General features: G+C 37.4%; 1 protein-coding gene across 2 annotated transcripts in view; it reads right to left on the bottom strand.

The window, feature by feature from the left end:
- Positions 1-13,509, bottom strand: part of LOC145682375 (uncharacterized) — a 76,630-nt gene that overhangs the window by 24,003 nt on the left and 39,118 nt on the right. Inside the window, exons 8-9 of one of the 2 annotated variants that reach the window (XM_081753964.1) lie at positions 5,420-5,556; positions 1,636-1,728 (exon numbers count right to left, since the gene is read on the bottom strand). In XM_081753964.1, coding sequence (XP_081610090.1) covers positions 1,636-1,728; positions 5,420-5,556 — 230 coding nt within the window. The remainder of the gene's footprint in view (positions 1-1,635; positions 1,729-5,419; positions 5,557-13,509) is intronic. The other variant, XM_081753965.1, reaches the window with a different exon arrangement.

Genomic DNA, 13,509 nt, shown 5'->3' with positions numbered 1-13,509 from the left:
TAACTCCGTCTTCTGACTTGCTTTTCGTTGATATTGATAGAGATCTAAGACGCACCCCCATTTCGCTGGATTAAATTAAGAAAAAAATGTTCCGTTTTTACTATTACTAAAGCGCTCTTTGATATTGGTCATTTTCGGTGATTTTTATATATCCCTCTCCTCTCCCCGTGTTGCGGGGCACGGCATCGGAAATATCATTCTTCATCTCAGCACCCCAAAAACAGAAGTGCCACTGTTCATCTCAGCGACCCCAAAAACTATAGATTCGACACTAATATTGATCATTTTCAAATGTCTCTTCCTCTCCCTAAGTTACACGTCAAAGTGATATGACAAAAACCATCTCAGATTCGAACTTCATCTAGGTTGATGAAAATATGATCGAGATCGGTCAGGTGGTTCAAGAGTTATTAAGTTTAATTTATTTTTGTGTATCTCTCCCCTTCTCCTACCCTCAGTTCTACCATCAAAGGGATATCATACAAACCACTCCAGGTCCGAACATTATCTATCTTGATAATTTGATTAAGATCGATTCGGTGGTTTAAGCGTAATGAAGTCACAAAGACAGTCACTTTTTTCCATATGTCCCCCTTCCTCTCCCCTACATTGTTCCGTCAAAGTAAAATGACGAAAACATCCGAGGTCCGTACCTTATCTATGTTGAAAGTTTGATCGAGATCTGTCGGGTGGTTCAAGAGTTATTAAGTTTTATTCATTTTCACATATTTACCCTCCACTCCTCCCCTCCCTTAGGTTTTACCATCAAAATGAAATAATAAACTTCCAAGGTTCGAACTTCATCTATGTTGAAAATTTGATTGAGATCGATCGGGTGGTTCAAGAGTTATTAACTCACGAACATGGTCACTTTTATTTTCATATTTATTGATTTTTGTATATCTCCCCATCCACTACGTTGTTCCGTCAAAGTGAAATGGTAAAATCCACCCCAGGCACGAACGACATCTATGTTGAAAATTTGATGGAGATTGGTCGTTTGGTTCAAGAGTTATTAAGTTCTATTTATTTTTTTTTTTATAATTCCTCCTCCTCCCCCTCCCGTCAAAGTGAATAGCTAGAAACACTCCCAGGTCAGAACTGCATGTACGTTAAAAATTTGATCAAGATCGGTCGAGTGGTTCAAGAGATTAAGCGTCACAAACACAGTCATTTTCAATTTGGATCTGAAGTTTTTTGTTCACAGAGACCACTATTAATATATATATAATAATAATACAACGATAAAATTAACTGCTGTTGCAATACTAAATCTAATATTTTAGTTCGAAAAATTGAATAATAATGAGTCAAAGTTGACTCTTCCCGTCCTTATAGGTATACAGCAATAACTAGAGAACTAATTATCCAAATATTTTCAAAATACACATATAACATGGTGGGAAGATGTGTGACAAAGTCACAGAAAGTCGAAGGAATTGAATGAAAAACAGTTGCATTCGAAACTGAAATGAATCATTTTGACTCATTCCGTCCTTCCAATCTTAAAACTGAACAACAAACTACAGGATCAACAACCTACTTCACTGTAAACATATTCCTTGTTACTTCCGTTTATTTTGTTATCTACCGACTAATCTTTACAGTGAAAACAGAAAAAGACCATGCACCTACCCCACATGCAAAGCGTAGCCAATGTTTATAAGACCATTCATCTGATTTCAATAATCTCTCAATCTCCAGAGTCACACACTCATATGACTGTGACTGTGAAAATAAAAGCTTAACATATCGCATGCACTGTACGTCTAAATTCAGACTATATCTTTCACTAAAAGCAGAATAATAACTTAACAAAAACTACGTTTGTTTTACAGGATGCAGCATGTATTTGAGAACAAACATTGTAGGTGACACTGTATCCTGGACTTGAGATTTACAAATCCTTTCTTTTGCAGTTACACGTGGAAGAACTTAAGCTAATCCAGGAAATTACGAGGCATGCTGTCATGGTCTCTTTGGCTGGGGGCCACTGCGATTCAGAGGTCACTGTATTCCTGAGTGTCACCAGGTCATTCGTCTTCAAAGTAGGAGAGAACTGGTGGCTAACAGGAGTAGTGTGACCAGTGTTTCCCACAGGAAATGACAGTGTTGGCGCTCGGACATTATGCGGGCGCCAGAATTCGTTCGTTTTGTTCAAACTACCATTGATAGGGAATCCTGGGAAGTTCATGTGGGCACATGGTAGAGAGGTGCAGGTTGACGAGGCAACCATCCGCCGTGTGGTTCATGAGAATCTTGGTTAGAAACGGTACGTGATGCAGAGAGGACAGTTTTTGTCCAAGAGAACCAGGGCGAATCGACTGACCAGAGACAAGCACCTCCTGAACAAGCTGAAATATTCGGAGAAGCCTAAAATGATCTCGTGTTTCTCCGATGGGAAAACGTGGTTCAGGATTAGAAAACGATTCTACAAAAAGTTTCAAAAGTTTCATAGTTGCAATTTACGAGCAATGACACAATTTGTAATGAAACTTAAAACTGTATATTTCCATACATGTAAAATACAAAAAATAATAATTACAAAAATACAAAAAACACTATTTTTATTTTTTTAACCGTGCCATGTACGTGTAAAGATGAATGTACAAAAAAGTTTCAAAGCTGTAACTTTCGAGCAATGGCACAATTTGTAGAAGACCCCAAAATTTGCTTTGTATGCCCATTAATGTTTTTGGCATTGTAACCTTTTGCAAGGTTTTTTAGAACTTACTGAAAGAGCAAAAATTAAGCTTTCATTTGAAACCTGAATGAGTCCAATAACTTGAAAAATACGGAAGTTATGGTAATTTTAGTTCCATGACGCTGAGTGCCGGAAAGTAATACTGGTGCCAAATTCACATTTTTCAAAAATTTCTCTCCGGCCCATTTCTCATCCTAAAAATCGGAAAAAGTTAATTTAGCATAATTTCATTGGTATTTATATATGAAAAAATTTTGAAGAGAATCTGAGACATTGAAGCACACTGCTCTAGGTGAGTTGATATGGAATGACTCTTAAGAGACATTCCAATAACCATCCACACAACACCGTTGCAGCTCTCAAGGCAACTACTGTGGATATAACGGCGAGCATTACCAAGACAAATCCCATTACTGTTTGCAGGAGGTTTCGACAGCGTGTAGAAACTGCTATTGCGGCTGACGGTGGTCTCATTGAATGATGTCCATTGTGGATGTAATCACCCGTACAGTATGTTGAAAGTAATAATGCTCTCTCTCTAGTATCCGTTCTTTATTGTCTGCACATATGACTGTTCTCAAACATCTGCTGCACCTTGTATTATGTTTAAAAATTTCTTTCTGTTAGGGAGTTTTTCCCATGGAGTTTCCTTAAGGTTTATCATAGCCTTTCACTTTATCGCTCTACTAGCTACACCATTATTCGTTCACTCATTTGTATAGAGCTTTACATTTTGTACTATTATTACTTCTTAGTAAAATTAGGTTCTGTTTTAAATATTAGAGGTTCATTACATAATAGGAAAGCCAGTAACCGAAACAAATAAAATATTTACAAACAACGTGCTACAGACTTTGGATATTACACTAAACAGCGTAGAGCACTAAACCCATATACAGTAGTTTGGCAGCACATCGATGTCGTATAAAAATCAAAAGTTTCTCGCTCGCTCAAACTTCAATTGTCAACTAAAACATTTATTTGTACAATATGAATAAAATTACGAGGTGTTTTTGGAAAATATTAGCCGAAGGCACCCCAAAAGTAAATTACTCTTTGTAGATTTCGTCATGAGAAACGATTGATGTGGTATTTTAAAATTATTAATGAAACACTTGTTTATAAAAAATCAACAATCGCATCAGTTGTCTGAGAAAATTATCAAGAAAATAAATAAATAACAAAAAAACTTACTCCTAGGAATCAATTCCACTTGTGGACTTTTCTCAGAGAAACGACTTATATCGCAGTATAGTTTAGTTAATGACTTATTGATGTATGAAATATAAACAAAATACCACTCATTCTAGCTTTGGAACTTCCTGTTTAAAGTAGAAGACAAATTCTGACCAAAGCATATATTATCTAATAAAAATAGCGTTACGATTTCGGCAAAGTATCTTTGCCTTCATCAGACTCATTATGAAATACAATTTCTAAGACTACAGCGTATATATCTCAGAAAATGAGGGATTATATCTAGGAATCAGTATAGGAGAAATATGATCTCCCGTTTTCTGAGATATAGAAGCTGTAGTCTTAAAAATTGTATTTCATAATGAGTCTGATGAAGGTAAAGATACTTTGCCGAAACTGTAACGCTATTATTTAGTAGATACTATACGGTTTGGTCAGAATTTGTCTTTTATTATATAACCAAAATCTTTCGAGACGTTTTCGAGAAACTCATATTCTTTTATTTTTACCCGTTGAAATCTGGAATTCGATTTTTTTTTCACAATCACTATAATTTCTCTCCTATTATCGTTCGAAAGTAAAAAAAAAGTTTAAGTTTAGTTTGTTTATAAAGTTACCACCCCCCCTATGCCCCTGATATAATATTGATATAATGTTCTCTGCAGCGTATTTATTTAACATTTTCAGTTTGGAAGATTCACGTTATAGCACCAGACTTAGCGGTGAAGTTAATCTCTGCAAAATTTCAGTTTAACGTTCCACAATTATAACCTTTAAGGTAAGGGAGACGGTGATGAAGGCAAGTGAATGATGGTGGGAGAATTGGTGGAATGAGAATGTGGGAAGAAACGTTGTCCACCACAAACTTACTTGGCTGGACTCGAACCAGAAGCAAGCGCTCTACCACTGAGGCACCGTGCCCTCCTCTTAAAATCTGCAGATACAGATTATTTATATTATTTTCTTCCTTTTCTGGGTCTTCTCTATGCGTTTCTGCAGTATTGGTCAAGTCACTATTAATTTTGAGGGCTTCTACATGAGAAGCATTCATTTCTCGACGAACCTTTGAATTGGTTTCTACTCTAGACGGTTATCATAACGTTATTGTCTCAGCAAAGTTAACAAAATTTGTCAATGCAAGTAGCATATAACGACACAACCTGATATTCTTGTTTCTACTACTGACTTAAGTTAAAATACAGTCGATTTGACAGTACGCTAGCCTTACCCTTTTTGATTTTCAAATGAGCGATTTGCCTTTCTTTACACTTGGTAGCACTCGCACTTATTGCCCCACACTCAGACAGATAACAAGCAGAATGTGTAGTGGCCAATTCTCCACAATGTTTCGCTTCCTTGTTGTCAATGTGACATGAAAAGGCTAATTGCTTTACTCTCGTCCAACATTCGGACGTGCGAACCCACAGATAATGTGAAGACGCAAAACCAAATGAAATACATCTAATTATTTGAAGTTTCCTCTTTCACAGACAGTATTACAAGTTACAATCAACTTACCCTCCGGAAGAGCAGTGAATACAGGCTGGCTCTGCATGGGAATATCACAAGAGGGAAACTCACTGCTACAGACAATACAAAACCTAGTTTTATTATCTCACTCACTAACGACGGAGAAAAACTGAGCAGGATATTTCCTAGGGAGAGAGACAGGGAAAAAAAATTAACCTTTTTGCAACGAAAGAGAAAAAAAAAATCTAACTGTACAAAAGAACAAAGTACAAAATATAATCATGAAACCTTATGTACTAAATTGCTGAATGGAAAATCTATTAACAATTGGTTATGGAAATCAGTGTCGAAAGTTCCTGTCTTTAAGTGTTGTATTTTCCTATCTTTAATGGTGTAATTCTAAATTTCAAACTTGACAAACTCTTTAAATATCAATGATGGTGTAAGGCAGAATTTCCGACTTCTCTTTCACTGTATATTCCGATACTTGTGCCTTATTCTGCTGATTTTCCCCCTTTCGTACGGTTTTAATTTAAATTTTCCATGTGTAACAAAACTATTTATACTGTATTATGTTTTTTGTTCACCGCAGTACGTTCAATTTATTACTTACAAGAATCCTATGCCATCTCTTAACGTTTAATTCTCAAAATGTATACTCTTACACAGAACAAACAATATCCAATTATCATTCATCTCCGAAGAGTAAGGGAAGGATTAATTTCATTTCCTTTACATGACTGAAAAAAAAAAAAAAAAAAAAGAAAAGAAAAGAAACTGCACATCGTGACTATACACTACCAGATAGCGCAGGTGTCTATCGAAACCCAAGAGTAGGTGAAGGCAGTACAGCACATTTACTGAATTAAATTGGTATTATGTGGCCCATAAGTCAGTTGGCATTAGCAGTTGTTTGACTGGTTTAACTAGCATAGTAGCTACTTGACTAGAGAATAGTTCCCGTAATTCAGTTGGCATTAACAGTGGCGATTACTTTTTCTTTTAAGTTTAACGTTTCATGATTAACCTTTAAACGTCCATTGACGCAATTGCTGAGTCGGGGCTTTAAATTTCAATAGCTCAGCCTGTAATTAATTAAGGTAGGAGGATGATTTGGTACCAATGTATTCCTGAGGGATAAAGCTATCTGCCAGTATACATTTTATGAATGTGGAGGGTACCACGGCCGAGGAGGGAGGGTTAAGTTAGTTTTATTTTATTTTTTTATCAGGTTTTTGAGGACCATTCCTCCCTTCTTTGCGGTATACCCATTTTTTTTATTTATTTTTTTATTTTTGCTCAGATCGCGCCTTTCAGTTTTGGCACCTGAAAGTTTAATCGAAATAGGGCTATCATCATTGCAATCTTCTTTGCTTTATTATTTTTTCATCATTCATTTGTTTTTCTATTTGGAAAAGGGTGGACAGGGACGAGGGATAGGAAAAATGGACGAAACCACAACACTAAGAAACAACAAGAAAAATTGGTATGTGAAGCAATAAAGTGATTCCCTATATGATAAAAATCTGTATGTGTAATGGTTGCCTATAGGGGAAGAAGGGGGGCAAATTTGGTTGCGCAAAGTCAATTTTTTAATTTTTTTAAAAATGATTTTTGTTTCTTCTACGAATATGACGGGAACTGCAAAAATGTTACCTAGTTAGAACCTGTTGTCTATAAGCTTCCCAACGGTGTATGAATCATGACTCTGTAATAATTATAAGGGGGTCACCAGAGCCCCGAACGTGAGAGTCTACGATATTGTTAAAATCCCTGCCGGGCGTCTAAAGGTTAAACACTGAGGCTAAAGGATATCGTGATGAGGAGGAGGATGAAAATGGCAATGACGAAAGTGGTAGGAAACGGGAAAACTCCAAGGAAACTCAACCACCGCATCAGGAAGGAAGAAGTAAGGTCAACGCCATAGTAATGGGAGACTTCAACAGCGTAGTAGGAGAAGGAACTGTGAATAAGGTAGTGAGACCATTTGGACTAGGTAGAAGAAACGAACGAGGTCAAATGCTTATCGATTTCTGTAAGCAACATGATTTGGTGGTGACGCACACGTGGTTTAAGAAAAAACTCTGCTGTATACATGGAAAAGTCCAGGAGATAAGAAACGCTACCAAATCGATTACATTCTTGTGAAGAAACGTTTCAGGAATAGTGTACGAGACGTAAAGACACAGACAAGAGCGGACAATGATTCAGATCACAATCTCCTGGTGGCGGAAGTGCAAACCTGGTTAAAGTCGATCAAGAAAAATGGGAGAAATCGAAAATGGAACTTGAAGCGACTAAGAAATATCGACGATGATGTGAAAGAAGAGATTGAAGAAAAATTCTGTGCAATGGGCGATATGGTTGACAATATAGAGGATAGTCGGGGAAAAGTTACAACAGATTCTACTCGACACACACCACAATAACAGTGGCAGGATGGATAGAATACCGAGAAAACCACGGATAACTGAAGCGATGCTTAAGAAGATGGAGGAACGCAGAAGGTAGAAAAACACGGACATCAAGGAATACAGAAGGCTGAATAAAGAATTGAGAAGAGAAACGGACAAAGCCAAAGAAAAGTGCATGAAGCAAATATGTGAAGAAATAATGGAACTTCAAAGACGCGGCAGATATGATTTGATGTACCAAAAAGCACAAGAATTAGGAGGGAAAGCTAACAAAAGTATAGGAACGTTCGGCATCGAAGATCAACAAGGTAATGTAAACACTGACCAGCAAAGAATACTTAGAATTTGGGAGGAATACACATGATCAGAAGAACCGCCCCAAAGGTATTGCGATCGAAACAGAGGAAGAGGTGGATGACGATAAAAAGGACCCAGTATATTTAAATGTGAAGTAATACAAGCAATTAAAGACATGTGAAGGAGAAATACCACTGGGGAAGGCGACATACCAGTACATTTGCTTAAGGGATTAGGAGACAACGCAATGAAAATACTGACTTCACTTATTAACAAGATCTATCTGAGTGGAGAATGGCCAAAGGATTTTCTTGATGTTATTGATTGGATTGCCCAAGAAAAAGCAAGCAAAGAAGTGCAGTGATCACAGAACCATTAGATTGATTACCCACACTGGAAAGATCATTGCACGCATACTGAACAGGCGGCTGGAAAGTAAAATAGATGAGAGGTTAGAAGATCAATTCGGATTCCGGAAAGTAAAAGGCATCAGAGATGCCATTGGATTGATGAGAATTATATCAGAAAGAATTCTTGATGTAAAGGAAGAGTTGTGTTTGTGCTTCATAGACTGGCGAAAAGCTTTCGACCGAGTCAATTGGACGAAACTTCTGAAAATACTTCAAGAAATTGGAGTCAACTGGAGAGATCGACGACTCATTCAAAATCTGTGCATAGGACAACGAGTGAAGTTGCCCTTGAATGAAGGAGAAACTAATAGTGTGGAGACTGGAAGAGGAGTCAGACAAGGATGTAGTTTGTCACCCCATTATTCAACATTTACAGTGAATGTTTAATGAAGGAAGCATTAATGGGAATTGGAGATTTCAAGATTGGAGGGCAGATCATTAACAAGATCAGGTATGCAGATGATACGGTTATAATAGCTAAAACCGAAGAAGGACTACAGGAGATGATGACAAAATAGTTGACACTGGGAAACTGTATGGAATGGAAATTAACATCGAAAAGTCACAAGTCATGAGAAAATCCCGTGGAAACACACCTTACGGATCAGGGTAGAACAAAGAGAACTTGAAGAGGTCGATAATTTCACATATATGGGAAGTATTTTGACGAGAGACGCTTACTGCACCAAAGATATCAGGTCAAGAATTGCCACAGTTCAAGAAGCATTCAACAAGAAAAGATCACTCTTAACTAGCAGGCTCAATATTGGACTTAAGAAGTTGGTCAAGTGCTATATATGGAGCATTGGGCTATACGGTTCAGAGACTTGGACATTACGGAAGTTAGAGAAGAAATATTTGGAGAGCTTCGAAATGTGGTGTTGGAGGAAGATGGAGAAGATAAAATAAACAGAGAGAGTGACAAACGAACATATTTTAAAACGGATAGGAGAGAAGAGGACACTTCTAGCCACAATTCTTCGTAGAAAGGCCAATTGGATTGGACACATCTTGCGATGAAATTGTCTTTTTCACACCGCCATAGAAGGAAAGATAGAAGGGAAGCGAGGAATAGGAAGAACACAGCTGATCGATGATTTGAAAGATAGGAGAAAATATTGGGAGTTATAAGAGGAAGCTGTAGATCGACAAAAGTGGAAGAAACATTTCCAGGCCCAAATCTAAAAAACTCATTAGTCCCAGGACCTGCCCAAAGGCAGAATTTAATAATAACTTTTTGGTTTGCATTTCACTTTACTACTACTACTTTCCTACTTTCACTTTAGTACTACCACTTCTCTACTTTTAACACTTTAAGCATCAAACCCGAAAATTAGATATTGTACTCCAGGAGCTACTGAGTAACACAAGAAGTGTGAAAAACATATGCATATGGCTCCCAGTAACACACCAAGTGTGTATAATATAACTGCACATGGTCTTTAAAGTAGCAGAAATACAATTTTGCAACTGACTTTGCAAAGCAACCATCTTTTTACTTCTTTTCGTCATTTTTTTCAATAATATTTGAGTTACCATAAATGTTATATAAACAACACATTAAAGAAATGGTTGCATTTCGTATTTAAATAATTGGAATAAATTATAAGTTACTGCAATTAAAAAAAATTAAGTTATGTGCCATATCATTTTCACGTAGTCTTACGAGGGACCCTATCCAAGTGCGACTCTGACTTCGAGTCGAGACTATGGTCGTTGGATACCTTGTCCCAAAAGAACATAACACGAAAAGTGATACATCCTCGATCGCAACCGTTGCAGAGATATAAGCGTGAAAAGTTCGAAATTGAGCTCCATACTATACATTACAAAGTCAGCTTCCGGGTCAGATTTGGCGGAAACGGTCAGGTAAGGAAACTCAGCGAATACATATCAAAGTAGTGTTGGGAGCCCACCACCTTTTGAATGAAAAAAAATGTTGCTCCCGGGGCACTCGCAGGGTCCCAGGCGGGGTCCAACTCAAAATTGGCAAATGGAACCGGGGGTCAAGTAGCATATTGTATGAAAGCTAGTGTTAAATAAAAGAAGATAGAACAAATCTCAACTCTCTATGATGACCCTGTGCAAACGGGCAACTGGTCAGGTCAAAATGTCAATACAACCTACATCAGAAAATATATGGCCACTGTGAGAGACTCTGCAACAATTTGTTTAACTTCAATACCTTGCACTTTTAAACGTGTTTTTCTGTCTTGTTATTGTCACAACTTAACGGATTTAGAAGAGTGGCCATATATTTTCTGATGTAGGTTGTATTGACATTTTGACCAGTTGCCCGTTTGCACAGGGTCATCATAGAGAGTTGAGATTTGTTCTATCTTCTTTTATTTAACACTAGCTTTCATACAATATGCTACTTGACCCCCGGTTCCATTTGCCAATTTTGAGTTGGACCCCGCCTGGGACCCTGCGAGTGCCCCGGGAGCAACATTTTTTTCATTCAAAAGGTGGTGGGCTCCCAACACTACTTTGATATGTATTCGCTGAGTTTCCTTACCTGACCGTTTCCGCCAAATCTGACCCGGAAGCTGACTTTGTAATGTATAGTATGGAGCTCAATTTCGAACTTTTCACGCTTATATCTCTGCAACGGTTGCGATCGAGGATGTATCACTTTTCGTGTAATGTTCTTTTGGGACAAGGTATCCAACGACCATAGTCTCGACTCGAAGTCAGAGTCGCACTTGGATAGGTTCCCTCGTTAGACTTAAAAATCAAAGCTTTTTGCCATATAAATTGCGGAGTTTTCCAGACTAAGGATTCATAGACAAAGTGATGCTTTCCTCAAGAATTCAAATTAAAAAGTTTCTCTGGTGCAAGGAATCCCAGGTGGGTTAGTGGTGAATAGCATTGTGTTCGTGGGCTTTCCCGTGTCCTCCCACATCCTCATCCCATTAATTCCTTAACTTTCGTTCCCCTTCATTAATCATCCATCTCCTTTATCCTAAAAGGCATAACAGATGGACGCAAAATTATAAATTTCCTATCGTTTGATTTTTGCAAATAAAGGTTAGTGATATTTTATTTTATTTTATTTCATAGTACTAGATTTATTATACCTATATATTTGTAATGTTTCCAGTGACATTCACATATCGATTCTACAGGGCACATATTGAATCGTTATGTACGAACATTTTGTTTACTTTCGAGTAATATTTAAATTTCAAATAGAGGGTAAGTCGAAAATTATCCGCAATGTAACTTTTCTTATTGTTCATACTGTCTTCTGTCCTTGTTTATTTTATTGTTACGCTGTTGTAGTCATACTATGAAAGTTTGATCCTAATTCCTAGTGTGTCCCTCCAAATATGTTATTAGGAAAAAATCGGCACCATGTATTCAGTGGTACGCTCCTGTCAAATCTACTCACCACTTCTGAGTTGTAATGCAAACAAACCTGTTGCTTTAACTTTTACTGACTACTACCTTATGTCCTATCGCTGTTGGCTGATTAAACTCGTTTTAGGGCTTGCAAAATTGTAAAATAACTCACTTATCCATTATGCCCTCAAATCGCTAGAATGTCAATTGAGTTATTCTTCACATTAGAAAATTCCTATGTACAATAGTCACACTTTAGCAGTTACTATTTTTTTCCTATATAATAAAATAGTCTTAAACCAGTTAATTTGAACTCTGGCATTTCTTGTTTCTCTTTTCTTTTATTATAGTTGCACTAACTGTCATTTCATTTTCTTTTATTCCAAAAAACGTCTTTCCGAACTTTGGTTACACATAAAAACTCACAAGGTGGTGAATAGATTTGACAACGGTGTACCACTGAATACTCTGTGTCAGTTTTTTTTTTCTTTTTTCTAAATTACATGTTTGTAGGGACACACTAATGTAATCAAAGAGCTTCTTCGTGGCTAAGCGGTTAGCGTACGCGCCTTTAGCGTGGGAGACCCGGATTCGATACCCGGAGGGAGTTCATGTGGTTCAGATCCCACGTTAATCAGTATGTCCACGTTTCACATAGTCTTGCTGCTGAAAGGGACGCTAATCTCAAAATCAAGTAATGTAATCAATAAATACACTCCTGCTTGCGACACACCAGCCCTTGACAATGGTTTCAGCGAGGACTGAAATGTAATGGGGATTATAAACTTAACACGAATTCAAGGTTAATTATTTGAGGATTTCTTTTCATATGCAGTGTATAAACAAATAAAAATTATGTTCTAACACAATAAAAACTATAAACTATTATTGGTAAGAAACGACATTCTTTGTCCCGCTAAAAAACTTAATTTTTGTCGATTTTCTCAAAAACTACGCATAAGAATTCACCCTCAAACAAATCAGTTTCCTTAGTTCGTTGTGATCTATTGACTGAGACTTGTCTTGTGTTTGAGCAGCGAGGCTATATGAGACGGGACCTATTGATTAACGTGGAATCTGAACCACATGAGCTCCGCCGGGAATCGAACCCAGGTCCCCCACGCCAAAGGCGCGTACGCTAACCGCTTAGCCACGGAGTTGACATCATTGAGGGTGGACTTCAGCCTCAATTACATCTTTGTAGGTCCTTGGTTAGTACAGTGCATCGAGTTTTGGATTTATACGAGGAAAAGTCAAAAATTATCTGCAATGTAGCTATAACTTTTCTTACATTAGTCATACGGACCCCTGTCCTCATTTATCTTATTGTTATGTTGTTATGGTCATGCTATGGAAGTTTGATTGTAATTCCTCCATTTATCTCCCTTTTGTTGCAGATAGATTATGGCCGCTCCATTAAAAGTTTGCACCAAAGAGGAACGTGACTTTATGGAACCCAAATCTGTTGTGGATGATTTCGTACACAGAACCGTAACTGATTTCCAGATGACGTACCACTTTATCCATGGTCACTTCCCTCTTTAAGGTTAGTGTAAAGAGACAAGTTTTGCCGATAGATGTCACTACAGTCTTCGTATCTCTCCCATGTATTTTTTTACCTTTCACGAATATTTACAATTTTTTTTTTTTTTTTACAAATTTCAACCTAGAG

This window comes from Thermobia domestica, chromosome 3 (genome assembly GCF_964235325.1).
Source record: "Thermobia domestica chromosome 3, izTheDome1.hap1.1, whole genome shotgun sequence".
In the NCBI taxonomy this organism is placed as follows: Eukaryota; Metazoa; Arthropoda; class Insecta; order Zygentoma; family Lepismatidae; genus Thermobia; species Thermobia domestica.
The sequence above is the reverse complement of the archived record's forward strand: the minus strand, read 5'-3'. Positions and strand labels throughout refer to the sequence as shown.